Genomic DNA, 19,330 nt, shown 5'->3' with positions numbered 1-19,330 from the left:
TCAGGTAATTGCCAGACCATTGTTCTTAATTTATACTGACAGTCTGACTGCAATGGTACCAGGTGATTGGAGAAAAGCCAATGTAGCACCAATATTTAAAAAGGGCCCAAAATACATCCCTGGGAATTACAGACCAGTTGGCCTAACATCAATAGTATGCAAACTCTTGGAGGGGATGATAAGGGACTATACACAAGATTTTAGTAACGATAACGGTATCGTTAGCAGTAATCAGCATGGATTCATAAAGAATCATTCTTGCCAAACCAATCTATTAACCTTCTTACATGGATTGAAAACTGTCTACAAGGGCGAGTTCAGAGGGTGGTGATAAATGGGGAGTTCTCGGAATGGTCAGAGGTGGGTAGTGGGGTCCCCCAGGGTTCTGTGCTGGGACCAATCCTATTTATTTTGTTCATAAACGACCTGGAGGATGGGGTAAACAGTTCAATCTCTGTATTTGCAGACAATACTAAGCTAAGCAGGGCAATAGCTTCTCCGCAGGATGTGGAAACCTTGCAAAAAGATCTGAACAAATTAATGGGGTGGGCAACTACATGGCAAATGAGGTTTAATGTAGAAAAATGTAAAATAATGCATTTGGATGGCAAAGATATGAATGCAATCTATACACTGGGGGGAGAACCTCTGGGGGAATCTAGGATGTAAAAGGACCTGGGGGTCCTAGTAAATGATAGGCTCAGCAATGGCATGCAATGCCAAGCTGCTGCTAACAAAGCAAACACAATATTGGCATGCATTAAAAAGGGGTTCAACTCCAGAGATAAAATGATAATTCTCCCACTCTACAAGACTCTGGTCCGGCCGCATCTAGAGTATGCTGTCCTGTTCTGGGCACCAGTCCTTGGGAAGAATGTACTGGAAATGGAGAGAGTACAAAGAAGGGCAAATAAGCTAATAAAGGGTCTGGAAGGATATTAGTTATGAGGAAAGGTTGCGAGCACAACTTATTCTCTCTGGAGAAGAGATGCTTGAGAGGGGATATGATTTCAATTTATGAATACAGTACTGGTGACCCCACAATAGGGATAAAACTTTTTCGCGGAAGGGAGTTTAACAAGACACGTGGCCACTCATTAAAATTAGAAGAAAAGAGGTTTAACCTTAAACTATGTAGAGGGTTCTTTACTGTAAGAGCGGCAAGGATGTGGAATTCCCTACAGTGGTCTCAGCGGGGAGCATTGATAGTTTAAAAAAACTATTAGATAAGCACCTGAACGACCGCAACATACAGGGATATACAATGCAATACTGACATATAATCACACACATAGGCTGGACTTGTTTCTTTTTCAACCTCACCTACTATGTAACATTAACAGGATATCTTCTAAGATTGCCCTGTATTTGGCTCCATCCATCTTTCCATCAACTCTGACCAGCTTCCCTGTCTCTGTTAAAGAAAAGCATCCCCACAACATGATGCTTCCATCACCATCTCATGGTGGGGTTGGTGTGTTCAGGGTGATGTGCAGCGTTAGTTTTCCACCAGACATAGGGGTTTAGAGGGCAAAATTAGTCACAGTTCTGCAAAGAAACCAATCAGCTTTTAACCTCAGCTTGTTTGATTAGGCTTTAGCAATAAAACCTGGAAGCTGATTGGTTTCTCTGCAGAATTGTGACTAATTTCGCCCTGTCTAGCATTAGTAAATTAACCTCATAGTGTTTTACTTTTAGGCCAAAAAATAGGATTTTTTAAAACAGCTTACCTGTAAAATCCTTTTCTTTCGAAGGACATCACGGGACACAGAGCCACAGTAATTACTGATGGGTTATATAGGTATCACTGGTGATTGGACACTGGCACACCCTATCAGGAAGTTCAACCCCCTATATAATCCCTCCCCCTTGCAGGGATACCTCAGTTTTGTAGCCAAGCAATATAGTGTATTAGAAGAGGGGCGGGACCTCTGTGTCCCGTGATGTCCTTCGAAAGAAAAGGATTTTACAGGTAAGCTGTTTTAAAAAATCCTATTTTCTTTCTCGAACATCACGGGACACAGAGCCACAGTAATTACTGATGGGATGTCCCAGAGCAATGCTACCTGAGGGGGGGGAACCACGACCAAGTAGGGTGCAATCAGACCTGAGGACCCTGTACCGCTGCCTGCAGCACACTACGCCCAAAGGCGATATCCTCATGCCTTCTCACATCCACCTGATAGAATCTGGTGAATGTATGAACTGAAGACCAGGTTGCGGCCTTGCAGATTTGAGCCATAGAGGCCCGGTGATGCACTGCCCAAGAAGCACCAAAAGCCCTTGTGGAATGTGCCCTGATCTGAAACGGAGGAATCTTCTGTTTCAAACCGTAAGCTTGAATGATCAACTGTCGAATCCATTTAGCAATGGTAGCTTTTGACGCTGCCTGTCCTCTATTGGGACCCTCTGGCAGCACAAACAAAACATCCGTCTTGCGGATCTGAGTAGTTGCCCCTAGATAGGCCTTAACTGCTCTTACTACATCCAACGAATGTAGAGATCTCTCTTCCGGAGAACAGGGATCTGGAAAAAAGGAAGGCAGAACAATGTCTTGGTTTAAATGAAAATCAGAAACCACCTTCGGTAAAAAACTAGGATGAGGGCGTAGTACCACTCTATCCTTGTGTATAATCAAATAAGGCTTCTTACAGAAAAGAGCTGCTAATTCTGATACTCTTCTAGCAGAAGAGATGGCCACCAGAAAAATTAACTTCCTTGTCAACAAGACCAAAGGAATCTGACTTATTGGTTCAAAAGGCTGTCTTTGTAACACAGCCAGGACCAAGTTCAAGTCCCAGGGGTTTAGGGGCGCTTTAACCGGAGGATTAAGACGCATCACCCCCTGCATAAAATTTCGGACCAAAGAATGCGAAGCAAGTGGCCGCTGAAATAATACTGATAAAGCAGAGACCTGGCCCTTGATGGTACTCAAGGCCAGCTTCATCTCTAATCCTAATTGTAGAAAATCAAGAATTCTACCTATGACATATTTCCTGGGATGCCAACCTCTGGATTCACACCAGGTTATATAAGCTTTCCAGACTCTATGATAAATCATCCTGGAAGCTGGCTTCCTTGCATTAATCAAGGTAGATATGACAGGACCCGAGAGCCCACGACTCTTCAGAACGTGGGTCTCAATAGCCAAACCGTCAAATTTAGCGTTTGTAAGGCAGGATGGAACACTGGACCTTGAGATAACAGGTCTGGGCGTACCGGTAGGGTCCACGGGGAACCCACCGTCATCCTTACTATTTCTGCATACCAAGTCCTTCTGGGCCAAGCGGGGGCCACCAGAAGTACCGACTTCCTTTCCTACCTGATCCTGCGAAGGAGTCGTGGTAGTAGCAGAATAGGCGGGAATGCATAAATCAGTGAGAACCGATGTCACGGAATCACCAACGCATCCGTCCCGCATGCAAGAGGATCTTTTGTCCTTGCCACAAATCTGTCTATCTTTGTGTAGAATCGGGATGCAAAGAGATCTACATCTGGAACCCCCCATCTTTGGCATATGGCCCAAAAGACGTCGGGATGCAGAGACCATTCCCCTGGAAGTAACTGCTGGCGGCTTAGATAGTCCGCCTGCCAATTCTCTATTCCCGGGATGAAAACTGCCGATATGCATGGCACATGCATCTCTGCCCAGACTAAGATCTGGTTCACCTCCTTTTGAGCAGCTCGGCTCTGGGTGCCTCCCTGATGATTGATATAAGCCACTGCTGTGGCATTGTCGGACTGGATCCTGACCGGACAACCCTGTAGCCTGATAGTCCAGGCTTTTAGAGCTAAATGTATCGCCCGGATCTCCAGAATGTTGATGGGTAAGGTCCTCTCTGTCTTGGACCATATCCCTTGGACCGCAGCCTGTTCCAGAACTGCTCCCCAACCTGACAGACTGGCATCTGTTGTTACCACCGTCCAGGTAACCGGTAGAAAGGATTTCCCCTTCTGCAGGTTCTCGGGTATGAGTCACCAATTGAGGCTCTGACGCACCGCATGCGACAGGCGCATCGGAAAGTCTAATGCCTGAACCTTCTTGTTCCAGGTCAACAGAATACTGTGTTGCAGCATTCTTGAGTGAAACTGAGCATAGGGAACTGCTTCGAATGAAGACACCATCTTCCCTAGTAGCCTCATACAAAGGCGGACTGAGGGACCCTTCTTGGTCCTTACTGTCAGAATCAGCTCTCTCAAAGCAGTGATCTTTGCCTGGGGTAGAAATATCTTCTCCTGGCTTGTATCTATAATCAGACCTAAATACTCCAGTCTTCTTACTGGTTTTAGGAAAGACTTTTCTAAGTTGAGGATCCAACCCAGGTGTTCTAGATACCTGACTGTGGTCCTCAAGTTTCCATTCAAAGAGGCTACCGACCGGTCTATCAAGAGCAGGTCGTCTAGGTATGCTATGACAGCTATACCCTGAGCCCTTAATCTGGCCAGAGGAGGAGCCAAGATTTTTGTGAACACTCGAGATGCAGTGGCTATCCCGAAAGGCAGAGCCACAAACTGGAAATGGCGCCCTCCTACCTCGAAGCGCAGAAACTTCTGATGAGCAGGAAAAATGGGCACATGCAGATATGCATCTCTGATGTCTATTGATGCCAGAAATTCTCCTCCCTGCAGGGTGGGAACTACTGTTCAAATTGATTCCATGCAGAAGGATTGAATCCTTAGGAATCGGTTCAGATCCCTTAAGTCCAGAATGGGCCTGACATCCCCATTTGGCTTTTGGACCGTAAAAGGGTTGGAATAGAAGCCCAATCCCTGGTCCTTTGCGGGAACTATCATAATGACCTCCTGCGACAAAAGTCACCCTAACGCTAGAAGGAGCGACTGGTACTTCTCTGGGTCTCTGGAACACCTGATCTGAGGAACCGAGGAGAGGGGAATTCCTGAAACTCCAGCTTGTACCCTAAGGTTACCGTGGAGATTACCCATCTGTCCTGGAAGTCCTCCTGCCAGAGCTCTGAGAACTGTCGCAGTCTTCCCCCACTCGAGTGAGCAGGGGCGCCCCCTCATGCAGAGGTCTTAGTGTTTTGCCTAGTAGGCTTCTTTCCCCAGGACCTCTTTTGTCCATGGGGTTGACTCTTGTTTCTGGACCCCGATGGAGGCGGCCGTCGAGACTGCCTGGAGGCTGAAGCCCCCGGCGCTGGAGAAAGAGTCCGTTTGAAAGAGGGACGCTTACTCTTCTTCTTGACAGGTAAGAGAGTGCTTTTCCCACAAGAGATTCTCTTGATATAGTTATCCAAGTCCTCTCCAAACAACCTTGCACCACGAAATGGAAACCCAGCCAGTAGCTTCTTACATGGTGCTTCAGCTGACCAATTTTTCAACCATAGGATTCTACGTATATGCACCAACCCCAGTGAAAGACGGGAGGTTTGCACGATAGAATCTCTAATGGCGTCAACCACAAAGCATAAGGCCACTGGAAGGTTAGCAAACCCCTAGGCCTGCTGTTCAAGTAATACTTTGATGACCTGCTTAACAAGGTCTCTTAAGTATTGACAGACTCCAATCGCTGCTACTGCAGGTTGGGCCACTGATCCTGCTAAGGAGAAACCATCCTTCAATAGGGATTCCATCCTTTTATCTACAGGATCCCTGAGCATCTGAGCATTGTCTACAGGACAAGTCAGGCTATTATTTACGGAGGAAATGGCGGCATCAATAACCGGTATTCCCCACATTTTAATAAACTTTTCTTCCATCGGATAAAGTGTTGAAAACTTTCTCGGCGGAAAAAAAGGTTTGTCTGGGTGATCCCACTCAGAACAAATAAGCTTTTCAAGTAAAGTATGAACAGGAAAAGCATGTGCTGCTTGGAAAGGTTTCAGTGACCCCAAAGCAGAAGAGGATTCTTTAGCAGTTTCAGGTATGGGCAACTTAAATGTGGAGCGGACCAATCCAGTGAGGACCTGCACTAAGACTTTCTCCTCTTGGGAAGTCGCAGAGGGTCCCTCTCCACCTGAATCCTCCGAAGAGGAATCATCCATCCCATCCCGATCCTCTGAAAGGGATTTGTCTCCTTTATCCCAGAGCTCCTCTGTCTGAGGGTCTTGGGGAACAGAGGAAAGCCTAGTGCGTTTTCTTCCACTGAGTGAAGACGTAATCACAGCCATTAATCTTTCCTCTAGACCATTAATGGTTGAGGAAAAAACCTCTTGTGTAATATATACAGGGGCTGAAGTGCCAGAAGCAGGTGTAGCCCCTGACCCCGATGGCTCTCCCTGGCTAGCCGTCCCTGGCCCATCTTTAGGGGGGAGGATGCTGCCGACAGGGGGCCCTCAGAACCTGAACGAGATCCCCTAGTGTCTCTGGTTCCTGGGGTGCTTGAACCTCTTCTACCCATAGTGCAAAGCAACAAGGTGTGAGGTATACAAATGAACACTGCCCGCTGAGCGATGTAGTCTGGCTAAAAGCCTTGCTACCCAATGCTCAGTCTGGTGTTACTTCAGTAAATGCTGCCTAGGAGAATGCCTGTGTCCCACCTTACATGCGACCGTCAGCTCTGTGTCTCTCAGAAGGCTGAGTGCACCTGTACAGAGTGCCTCTAATAGCCTGCAGCTGGCCTGAGTGGGGAGTCTAAGCACTCAGTGCTGACGTCCCGCCCCTCCCCCTCTACCGCCCCCCCTTTGAGTTTTGAAAAAAACAGGCGCTTCCCGCGCTGGCCGACTCTCCTGTCATGTCTCTGGAGGAAGGCTGGGAGCGGGGGGGGGGGGGGGGGGGGGGGGGGGGGGCGGGGGGGGGGGGGGAGGGACTGGTACAAGATCTGCCTGAACGGCTAGATTCAGAGATGGTGGCCATTAGGCCGCAGAGTCCGGGTGGTATAACCACTTTCTAGACCCCTGCGGCCCCTCTCTAGCCTGGGGGGGAACATTCAAACATGAGAAATCCCCCTTTCCACCTTACCCGTTTGCAGCCTGCTTGATACGCTGGGACATAAACAGCGATTACAACACCTGAGACAGACCTATCAGCATGTGTAGGTTTGTGCTCTTGCAGCCCCCGGTGGCCACAATAGGCATAGCATGCATTTACCTTAAAGGAGAAAAGCCACTAGAACTCAAAAATTCTGTGGAATCTCCTCTTACCTTATCCAGCCGCAGGGTGCTGTTTACACAGACCCAATCTTCACCTCTCACGGTGGGCTCCGTTTGAAAAAACAGTCAGAGACTGGGGCCCCCATCAGTAGGGGGATCCATCAGTTCTGGGACCGTAAAGCACCTCGCCAGAAACTAGGAAGTTTAAAGCCATTTTCTGATCTGCGGGGTCCAGCTCTCTAAAAAGAGAAGCATTACGGGTAAAACCTCGTTTCTTCGGACACGAGGCCCGGGTACCATTCAATTCGGCCATTAAAAGACACTTTGAATGGATCCGGTTCGCCTGGCTTGCCCCAGTATAGGATATCAGGATATTCCCTTTGGAGCTCAGCACAGGACATCTTTACACGTCCATCACCTAAGACACTGGCGTAAAAAACTGAGGTATCCCTGCAAGGGGGAGGGATTATATAGGGGGTTGAACTTCCTGATAGGGTGTGCCAGTGTCCAATCACCAGTGATACCTATATAACCCATCAGTAATTACTGTGGCTCTGTGTCCTGTGATGTTCGAGAAAGAAAGTTAAATTTTGGTCTCATCTGACCAGAGCACCTTCACCATGTTTGCTACGTCCCCCACATGGCTTCTAGCAAACTGCAAACAGGACTTCTTATGGCTTTCTTATAACAATGGCTTTCTTCTTGCCACTCTTCCATAAAGACCAGATTTGTGGAGTGCACGACTAATAGTTGTCCTGTGGACAGAATCTCCCACCAGAGCTGTGGATCTCTGCAGCTCCTCCAGAGTTACCATGGGCCTCTTGGCTGCTTCTCTTATTAATGCTCTACTTGTCTGGCCTTTCAGTTTAGGTGGATGGCCGTGTCTTGGTAGGTTTGCAGTTGTGCCATACGCTTTGCATTTTCGGATGATGGATTGAACAGTGCTCCGTGAGATGTTCAAAGTTTGGGATTTTTTTTTATAACCTAACCCTGCTTTAAACTTCTCCACAACTTCATCCCTGACCTGTCTGGTGTGTTCGTTGGCTTTCATGATGCTGTTTGTTCACTAAGGTTCTCTAACAAACCTCTGGGGGCTTCGGAGAACAGCTGTATTTATGCTGAGATTAAATTACACACACACACACAGGTGGACTCTATTTACTAATTAGGCAACTTCTGAAGACAATTGGTTCCACTAGATTTTAGTTAGGGGTATCAGAGTAAAGGCAGCTGAATAAAATGCACGCCATACTTTTCAGATTTTTTTTTGAAAAAAATTGGAAAACCATTTATAATTTTCCTTCCACTTTACAATTATGTGCCACTTTGTGTTGGTCTATCACATAAAATCCCAATAAAATACATTTACGTTTTTGGTTGTAACATAACAAAATGTGGAACATTTCAAGGGGTATGAATACTTTTTCAAGGCACTGAAGCAGCAACAGTTTGCGCAGCACTTTAGATATAAGAGCATTTAAAGGAATTTACTTTGCAAAGTGAATTTTCACTTATCTTTGTAAATTAAATAAACAATTATAAAAATACATTTCTCAGATCAATTAAGATAGAAAAAGCATATTCCCTGCCAGCATGCTACAGTGTAGGACTAGAACCCTTACACTCTGTGTAGAAAGAATGGTCTCACACCCCTGCTAAGTCAGACCACTACATTATACAATTTTCTTGTTCAGTTTGCTTTAGATTTATCTTCAACTATGGTATGTAGTGCAAGGGCCTGCCCAATTACACACAAATTTAAAATGTTTAGGTTTGACCTTTATATTATATGGTTTCAGTAAATCTGAAGGAAAATTGTACAAGAAAATTGTATAATGTATGATTAGCCTAATTCTGCTATCAACAGGGAATGTGTTGGACACTTTCAAAGGAGAGCACTGTCTCCCTATGAAGAGCAAATGTCTCATTTTGCAGCATGTCGACAGGACACAGGCTTTACTACTCTAGGTGTAGCAGGCTGAGGCTGTTCATAAAGAAAATAAACTGTAATACTTTAAACATATTTTGTTTAGATGCATCGGGAATGTATTTGGCCGATTTAACCACTTCCAGTCTGGGCCAATTCTGGCACTCCTCTCCTACATGTAAAAAAACATCTTATTTTGCTAGAAAACAACTTAGAACCACAATCATTATAAAACATTTTTTTTTGTTAGCAGAGGCCCTAGAGAATAAAATGGTGGGCATTGCATATTTTTATGTCACACGACATTTGTGCAGCAGTTTTTGAAAAGCAATTATTTTTGAAAAAATACACTTTAATCAATTTTAATACACAAAAACACATAATACCACACCGTTTGGTAGAATAAAAAAAAAATTATGTTACGCCAAGTAGATACCAAACATGTCATGCTTTAAAATTGGGTCCGCCTGTAGAACGGTGCCAAATTACGGTACCTAAAAATGTCCATAGGCAACACTTTAAAAGGCTTTTAAAATTACCAGTTTGAAAGTTACACAGGAGGTCTGGCACTAAACTTATTGCTCTCGCTCTGACGTTTGTGGCGATACCTCCCGTGTGGTGCAATCGCTGTTTACATACGTGGGTGGGACCTACATGCATGTTCGTAAATGTGCATAAGCACAGGGGAACAGGGGCAGTTTATTTTTTTTTTATTTAATTTTTATTTTTTAACTATAACTTTTTTTTCCCCCCAACTTTATTGCTGTTACAATCACATCCCTTCCAATAGCATGGGGCGTGACAGGTCCTCTTTATGGAGAGTACTGCGGTCTCCTCTGGCCTCCAATGCAGCTGATCAGACACAGATCAGTCTGATTGGCTGCTTCCAGGTAAACAAAGACCTGAAACAGGTAGTGACTAAATCCTCATTGCATTCTGTTAGTGACATCACACAGTGGGAGGAACAACATCCGTTTCTCTCACTGTGCCTAGAGCTGGATGCCGCCAGTCGCATCCTTACCGGGCTCTCTGATCGCACTGGATAGCCCAGTTAAAGCTGCAGGAGGAGGGTGGGACCCCCGTCCGTCGCCTGTAAAGGTAACCCAGTAGCTTGTTAGCCACTTTTAGTTTGTGCAGAATCACTGGCCCTAAATGAGGATATCTTGATCATAGCTGCAGCGATGACTAGGATACCACCCTTCCCATCCAAGGACGTTTATAAATATACTGTGGACGGGAAGTGGTTAAACTAAAAGTTCACTTGTCATTGCATTCTGACAACGGGTATACTTTCCCACCATCAAAATACACTCATCAGCACTGTGGGCTATAGCTGGCAGCACTGGTCAAGTGGAAGTTTAACAGGCTGATTGACCGCTCGATTGACTTCGGTGTAACCAGCCTGCCCATAGATGGATTGAAATTTGGCCAGTCCCTGCTCAACCGATCAAACTGCGATCCATCTATGGCTGGCTTTAGTCTTCCAAATGAACTGCTTCTAGAGGACTCAGTAGGCTGCTTCATAAATAGATCTAGATGTAGTCTTAAAAGCATAAAAATAGTGTTAATATTTGTAAAAAAAATAGCAATTTTTGCATTTTTTTTTTTCGACTGATGGATGTATACCCTTTTTCAAACAAACAATATGCTTGTATTCCAATTCCTAAAACTGAAAATCATCACCAAGTGAGCAGAACTTACTATAAAATTGCTTAAATTCTTCATTCTCTCAACAACACTCTTCATAGTTTTTATTGCTGGCAAATATATGCTTACCTAAGTAGATGAAAACCAAAATATTAATGTAGTCAATACAGTAAAATATAGCATTAAAAATGGTTTCATTTAAATGCCTTTCAAAACCTAAAGTCCAACTTTGTTAATTTTTTGTTGTTTTGTTTAGTACATACTAAGTTGGATTAGATTTGTGGTCGTCAACTTGAAATCAACTGAGGGCCTCAAGTACGGCGACCTGACACTTCCAGGGTGCCACACAATAGCCATGCCTCTGTGCGTTGGGGTGTACTGCTTCTAGTTAGGTAGCCCATTCAAAATGAATGAGTTTTACAGCACCTCAACAGCCTAAAACTGTGGTCCTGCTGCATTTTTTTACAACATACCGCAATGCAAACTGAAGAAAAAGTTAGGGTCATCATCGATGTCAGTGGCGCATCGTGTCAATGGACTATAGGAAGATTTAGACAATGGCAAAAAAAAAAAAAAAAAAAAAAAAAAAAAAAACGTGACTAATCTGATACAACACCTTCTACTCCCAACATGACTCAGCTTTGTAACAATTATACAAGGAGTAGGACCTGTGTGCCTCAATGAACTCAAAGAAAAGAAAGGAGTACAAAAAATCCTATTTGTTTAACATTAATTCAGGGACACAGGATTCAGAGATATTGGTATGTCCAGGAGCAGTCTATTGAACGTGTGGATAATACAGCAAACAATGCTAACAAGCCAAAAAAAAAAAACTGGGGATCACCTAAAGCTCAAGGCTTGAAGGAACTTTTCATGTGAAGCTACCATCAGATGAGGCCTTCTGGGACAATGTGGAGAACATGCGAACAGAAGACCAGTTAGATTATTTAAATCACAGTAAATTGATAAAAGAAAGCATGAAATTTAAATAAAGTAACAGTAAGAAAACCTAAAAAAGGTACTCACATCAAAGTCTGGTACAGTAGGTTCTTTAAAGTCATTCCACAGCCTTCTGGGAATGACACTTACAGGAATGTCATGTGTAACAATACGACTGTTGAGTGATAAAGAAGGCTACAAAGACAGAAAAAAAAAAAATGGAAAATTAAACAATTTCACAATATTTATAACATTAGATGACTTTTAAAGCCTGAGAGCATTCTGAACTTTGGTTAACGTAAAAATTGTTTTTGCAATTACTTACTAGATGTAGATGCAATTTTAGGAATTGCCATTGGTTTCTTCTGTGTTCTTTGCTTTAAATATAAACTTAAAAAGCGAATGAATTAAACATTACCACCTTGTCTGTCCAAATGTGGTATAACCACTTCAATACTAGGCACTTTCACCCCCTTCCTGCCCAGGTCAATTTTCAGCACCGACGCACTTTGAATGACAATTGCGCAGTCATGCAACACTGTACCCAAACTAAAAATGTTCTTTTTTTTTTTTTTAAGAGATAGAGCTTTGCTTTTGGTGGTATTTATTCACCACTGGATTTTTTATTTTTTGCTAAACATAGTTACATAGTAGGTGAGGTTGAAAAAAAAAAAAAAAAAAAAGGAGACACAAGTCCATCAAGTCCAACCTATATGTGTGATTATATGTCAGTAGTACATTGTATATCCCTGTATGTTGTGGTCATTCAGGTGCTTATCTAATAGTTTTTTGAAACCATCGATGCTCCCCGCCTGTGGAAGGGAATTCCACCTCCTTGCCGCTCCTACAGTAAAGAACCCTCCCTCTATGCAGTATAAGGTTAAACCTCTTTTCTTCTAATTTTAAATGAGTGGCCACATGTCTTATTAAAATCCCTGCCGCTGAAAAGTGTTATCCCTATTGTGGGGTCACCAGTATGGTATTTGTAAATTGAAATCATATCCCCTTTTCAAGCATCTCTTCTCCTGAGAGAATAAGTTCAGTGCTCGCAACCTTTCTTCATAACTAATATCCTCTAGTCCCTTTATTAGTTTTGTTGCCCTTCTCTGTACTTGCTCCATTTCCAGTACAACCTTCCTGAGGACTGCTGCCCAGAACTGGACAGCATACTCCAGGTGAGGCCGGACCAGAGTCTTGTAAAGTGGGAGAATTATCACTTTATCTCTTGGGTGGCACAGTGGTGTAGTGGTAGCACTCTCGCCTAGCAGTAAGAAGGGTCGCTGGTTCGAATCCCAACCACGACACTACCTGCCTGGAGTTTGCATGTTCTCCCTGTGCCTGCGTGGGTTTCCTCCGGGTACTCCGGTTTCCTCCCACACTCCAAAGACATGCTGGTAGGTTAATTGGATCCTGTCTAAATTGTCCCTAGTATGTATGAATGTGAGTTAGGGACCGTAGATTGTAAGCTCCTTGAGGGTAGGGACTGATGTGAATGTACAATGTATATGTAAAGCGCTGCGTAAATTGACGGCGCTATATAAGTACCTGAAATAAATAAAATAATAATCTCTTGAGTCAATTCCCCTTTTAATGCATGTCAATATTCTGTTTGCTTTGTTAGCAGCAGCTTGGAATTGCATGCCATTGCTGAGCCTATCATCTACTAGGACCCCCAGGTCCTTTTCCATCCTTGATTCCCCCAGAGGTTCTCCCCCCAGTGAGTAGATTGTATTCAGATTTTTGCCACCCAAATGCATTATTTTAGATTTTTCCACATCATGGAAAGGAGTCCCCCAGCGGGGGTTTTTGGCAGCTAACTATAGATATGAGCCAAACATTGATATAAAACATTGGAATTTTTATTAAAAAGTGATAAATAAGTATAACAATATACCAATATAAATTGTGAGCTCAAGTGGGGAAATACCCATACCAAATACAGACAATAGCAAACATAGAGGTTATATATAGCATGTGATAAAGCCATTGCACAACAATACTGACGCGTTTCGACCCATGAAGTTTGGGGTCTCTTCAGAGGATGAGTTTGCTAAAGAAAAAGAAAAATTATGACATATCCAGTTCATTTTAAAGAGTTATAGCATAGGCAAGTTTGTTGAGTAACATAATGTACATAATTACCACTGAGTTTGGATGTACCCCTCGATCAGAGCCTCCCCACATAGCAGCCAGGCCATCCAGTGTGCCCACATGTAGCAGCACCCCGGAAAGAGGGGAACAGGAATCCACTTGATGTGGCTTGCAAGGAGTCACATGTATAGTTGCCTCCCCACCAACATACCACAAGGGAGGTGGGGCCAGAACCTACGACAATTATCAGAGCGTTAGCTCATGGACAAACCCATGTTAATTGATGATTGGATTTATCTATATATAGGGCGGTCAGAAAGTGTTGTAATGATCTATTACAGGTTAGGTGTATCCATCATGTAGAATTTATAATAATGATGTTGATAAGATAACTGTGTTGGTATAACTAATGTATAATATGCATCTGCCAGGTTTAAATCACCAGTTAATCAGTTATCAATCAATTACATCTGGAAGATATCCCATAGCGCTTGGTTCATTATTGGTATCATTCACCCGTGCACAAACAAACACACTCAGATGAGCAGTCAAAGTTTAACCCAATAAGTAGCAGAGATTATCCCTGACTCTTGACAGAGGAAAGGCATTCAATTGGGATAAAGTTGTATCAAAGCGAATGCAACAAAATAGCCAGTCAGAAGGGAGATAAAGGGAATTTTATCTAGATTATAATGAACACAGGTTCCCCTAGTCTACCCTAAGTAGAAATCAGCTGATAGGGGACCATAGGGGAACAGTGAATTAAGTCCAAAAATAATTAAACTAGTGGATTCCGGCCATCCAATCGAAAAGCAGAGAACAAAGCACAAAACACAGAACACAACACAGAACACAGGGGTATTAATAGGGGATCTTCACATATATGGCTGGATGGAGTATATCAATATTCAAGTTAAATATTAGTCAATTATAGCTCATCCCGATCTCAGCTCATGAACATATTTCAGAGAGAGAATGGGAGAGGAGGGTAGGTGTCCATTATATTAACTATGTGACAACCTTATTATTCCATAGTAGGTGGGTGGACAGAAGAGAATTTTTTCCTCAACAGTCACCATATATGAAGAATCCCCAACCAGGTCCACAGGCAGCATCATGAAAAAACACCAGTTCAAAAATAGGTTCTCACTATTGTTCCAAAAAGACAGATGTGCGCACGCGTGCTGGTTCGCGTGTGCGTGCGACGTCGTGACGTCACGTTTTTTACCGGGGAGGTGACGACAGTGGTCGGGGCTTGGCCTTGAGGGACGCCGAGGGAGCCACACGAGGCCTGTCAATGGCGGCCACAGCCTTCCTCCACACACCAGGGCTGGGGGGCGGAAGTAACAACACCTATCGCTAATTTAGTACTAATTAAGGACACTATATAATGAGGGTTGATCCGGTTGTGATCCCCTCATACCTCTTCCTTGGACGGCCAGACTCTCCTCTCTATTTGTAGGAGTGAGTATGAAACTATTATATATTATCTATGTTTTGTCAGATCACACAGAACAACATTTTTACCTACATTTAATTTTGATTTATGTGCACATCGGCTCTTGATGCCGCAGATTTAGATACCTGGTAACATCATGCACTTTTCCTTCGATCACATGATACACACACACTCATCAATTTCTCTCCCACTCTTTTTCCCTTCCTTGCACACTCACTTGTGTTATTTTCATGCACACCCCCTTTTGATAGTTTTCACATTACCATTCACTTTGCACAATTTTTACTTCCCTTCTCATTACTGCTACTGTCAGTATTTATTTATTTTTTTTTGCTCTCTTCAGCTATGTGTTTTTTGTGTTCTATCTTAGCCGCCCTAATTGCACCCTTAGATTTCTTGTTGCATTCTTTGTAAAGTCTGAATGCTGATGATGATCCCTCAGCCTTGTATTTCTTGTAGGCCTTCTCCTTTGCTTTTATATGCATTTTTACATTGGAGTTAAGCCATCCAGGACTTCTGTTTGTGCTTTTAAATGTATTTCCCAATGGGATGCACTGGCTAATGCCCTTAATATGCCCTTAAAGAAAACCCATCTCTCCTCCATGTTCTTTGTTAAGAAGATTTTATCCAAATTTATATCTTCTAGCAAGGTTCGTAGTTTAGGGAAGTTGACTCTTTTGAAATTCAGTGTCTTTGTATTCTCCTTATGTTTTCTATTTGTGTGATTTATACTGAAGCGAATTGACCTGTGATCGCTGTTTTCTAAAGTGCCCCTTATTTCCACATCCGTGATCAGGTCTGTATTGTTGGTAATCAGTAGGTCTAGTAACGCTTTGTTTCTAGTTGGTACGTCTACCATCTGACCCATGAAATTGTCCTGCAAAACATTTAGGAACTGGCGAGTCTTAGACGAATGCGCAGTTCCTTCCACCCAGTCTGTCTGGATAATTAAAATCCCCCATTATGACGACACTTCCCATACTTGCTGCTAATCCAAATTGTAATAGGAGGTTCCATCTCCCCCTCCTCCCTCAGGTTAGGGGGCCTATAGCATACTCCCAGTATTATTTTCTCCTTAGTTTAATCCCTTTGGAGCTCTACCCATAAGGATTCCACCTCCTCCGAAGCTCCCTTAGTGATGTCATCTCTCACATTAACTTGTACATTATTCTTGATATACAGGCATCACCCCCCTTCTTTACCCTCTCTATTCCTGCGATAAAGGGAATACCCTTGAATGGTTTTCGCTGAAAAAACAGATATATCCCAATAGTTGGGAGGTGCATATATAGTGTAAAACTATACTACTAAATTTCAATATAAAAAAAAAAAAAAAAAAATGCTAGTAATATATAAATTATAGAGTGAATACAATCCTTATATAAAAGTATCCCATAAAGTGCAACATGCAAAAAAACAATATATATATATATATATATATATATATATATATATATATATATATATATATATATATATATATATATATATATAATGTGGTTATAAATATAAGATCAAAGTGCAAAATCAAGTGTCCACATTTAAAAAGTTCAATTCATTGATATCAACACATAAAGTGCAAGTAAGTGGTGTCCACAAAAAACAGTGTTCCTCATGCTCCTCCTTAATGGTGTTCACAATCCAGCAGAGGAAGGCACGTGATCCCTGTGCCGAATACGCGTTGGGGAGGGGTAGGACGGAGCTGTCAGCAACAGAGGTAGATGAGGAACAACACACTGCACGCCATACAAATGCTTGTTTTATACAAACACTCTCTGGAAAGATTGGTGCACTCACGCACCTACATATTGTGAGTACCCTTCTGGAGGGAAGTTTTAATATATTTTAAATAAATCCCTACTGTATCACACTATGGAGCTTTTTCTTTCTTGTATGTGAGACTATCTGATGACATCTGAGAGTGGTGGAGTTTATACCTGCATACCCTGTATGAGCCCAAGGGGTGGCTCCAATGCGTGTTTAGACACCGTTTAATTACCGTGTCACACGCTCAGAGGTGAGCGCAAGCACAAGTGGGGGTCACAGGAGAGCACTGAAGCATGCTGGATTGTGAACACCATTAAGGAGGAGCATGAGGAACACTGTTTTTTGTGGACACCACTTACTTGCACTTTATGTGTTGATATCAATGAATTGAACTTTTTAAATGTTGACACTTGATTTTGCACTTTGATCTTATATTTATAACCACATATATATATTGTTTTTTTGCATGTTACACTTTATGGAATACTTTTATATAAGGATTGTATTCATTCTATAATTTATATATTACTAGCATTTTTTTTTTTTTTTTTTTCATATTGAAATTTTGTAGTATAGTTTTACACTATATATGCACCTCCCAACTATTGGGATATATCTGTTTTTTCAGTGCAGGCACGTTTATTTATATTTTTTGGTTTATGCACGCAATGAAAGGTGGTTAGTGTTTGCAGCTTATCTATATTTGTTTCACCTCACAGAGGCATCAGTCCATCTTTGGCTCACAAGACCCCCACATAATTAACCCTTGAATGGTTGCCAGCCAATCATGAGAGTTGTTGAAACAAGTCTCTGGAATTCCCACAAAATCTATAGTTGCAATAAAAAGTATGTGAACCCTTTTGAAATTATGGATTTCTGCACAAATTGGTCATAAAATCTGATCTTCATCCAAGTCACAACAATAGGCAATCACAGTCTGCTTAAACTAATAACACACAAAGAATTAAATGTTACCATGTTTTTATTGAACACACCATGTAAGCATTCACAGTGCATGTGGAAAAAGTATGTGAACCCCTAGACTAATGAGATCTCCAAGAGCTAATTGGAGTGAGTTGTCAGCCAACTGGAGTCCAATCAATGAGATGAGATTGGAGGTGTTGGTTACAGCTGCCCTTCCCTATAAAAAAAAAAAAAAAAACACACACCAGTTCTGGTTTTTCTTTTACTGCCTGATGTGAAGAATGCCTTGCACAAAAGTGCTCTCAGAAGACCTACAATTACGAATTGTTGATTTGCATAAAGCTGGAAAGGGTTATAAAAGTATCTCCAAAAGCCTTGCTGTTCATCAGTCCATGAAGACAAATTGTCTATAAATGGAGAAAGTTCAGCACTGCTGCTACTCTCCCTAGGAGTGGGCGTCCTGTAAAGACGACTGCAAGAGCACAGCGCAGACTGCTCAGTGAGTGAAGAAGAATCCTAGAGAGTGTCAGGTAAAGACTCTGGCATATGCTAACATCCCTGTTAGCGAATCTACGATACGTAAAACACTAAACAAGAATGGATTTCATGGGCGAATACCACAGAGGAATCCACTGCTGACCAAAAAAAAAATTGCTGCACGTTTACAGTTTGCACAAGAGCACCTGGCTGTTCCACAGCAGTACTGGCAAAATATTCTGTGGACAGATGAAACCAAAGTTGAGTTGTTGGAAGAAACACACAACACTATGTGTGGAGAAAAAGAGGCACAGCACACCAACATCAAAACCTCATCCCAACTGTGAAGTATGGTGGTGGGGGCATCATGGTTTGGGGCTGCTTTGCTGCATCAGGGCCTGGACGGATTGCTATCATCGAAGGAAAAATGAATTCCCAAGTTTATCAAGGCAATTTGCAGGAGAATTTAAGGCCATCTGTCCACCAGGTGAAGCTCAACAGAAGATGGGTGTTGCAACAGGACAACAACCCAAAGCATAGACGTAAATCAACAACAGAATGGCTTAAACAGAAGAAAATACGCCTTCTGGAGTGGCCCAGTCAGAGTCCTGACCTCCACCCGATTGAGATGCTGTGGCATGACCTCAAGAAAGCGATTCACACCAGACATCCCAAGAATATTGCTGAACTGAAACAGTTCTGTAAAGAGGAATGGTCAAGAATTACTCCTGACCGTTGTGCACGTCTGATCTGCAACTACAGGAAACGTTTGGTTGAAGTTATTGCTGCCAAAGGAGGTTCAACCAGTTATTAAATCCAAGGGTTCACATTTTTTTTCCACCTGCACTGTAAATGTTTACATGGTGTGTTCAAAAAAAACATGGTAAAATTTAATTCTTTGTGTATTATTAGTTTAAGCAGACTGTGATCGTCTATTGGTGTGACTTAGATGAAGATCAGATCACATTTTATGACCAATTTGTGCAGAAATCCATATCATTCCAAAAGGGTTCACATACTTTTTATTGCAACTGTAAATCCTCCTCGTAC

General features: G+C 42.6%; 1 protein-coding gene across 4 annotated transcripts in view; it reads right to left on the bottom strand.

The window, feature by feature from the left end:
* The window catches only part of HUS1 (HUS1 checkpoint clamp component), a 72,234-nt gene that overhangs the window by 32,033 nt on the left and 20,871 nt on the right, over positions 1-19,330 (bottom strand). For 2 of the 4 annotated variants that reach the window (XM_073630623.1, XM_073630624.1), the window contains exons 4-6: positions 13,705-13,887; positions 11,650-11,757; positions 10,678-10,752 (exon numbers count right to left, since the gene is read on the bottom strand). In XM_073630623.1, coding sequence (XP_073486724.1) covers positions 10,678-10,752; positions 11,650-11,757; positions 13,705-13,887 — 366 coding nt within the window. The remainder of the gene's footprint in view (positions 1-10,677; positions 10,753-11,649; positions 11,758-13,704; positions 13,888-19,330) is intronic. The other 2 variants (XM_073630625.1, XM_073630626.1) reach the window with 1 other exon arrangement.

Source organism: Aquarana catesbeiana, linkage group LG05 (assembly GCF_042186555.1).
Source record: "Aquarana catesbeiana isolate 2022-GZ linkage group LG05, ASM4218655v1, whole genome shotgun sequence".
Classification (NCBI taxonomy): Eukaryota; Metazoa; Chordata; class Amphibia; order Anura; family Ranidae; genus Aquarana; species Aquarana catesbeiana.
This window is presented reverse-complemented; position numbering and strand designations above follow the sequence as displayed.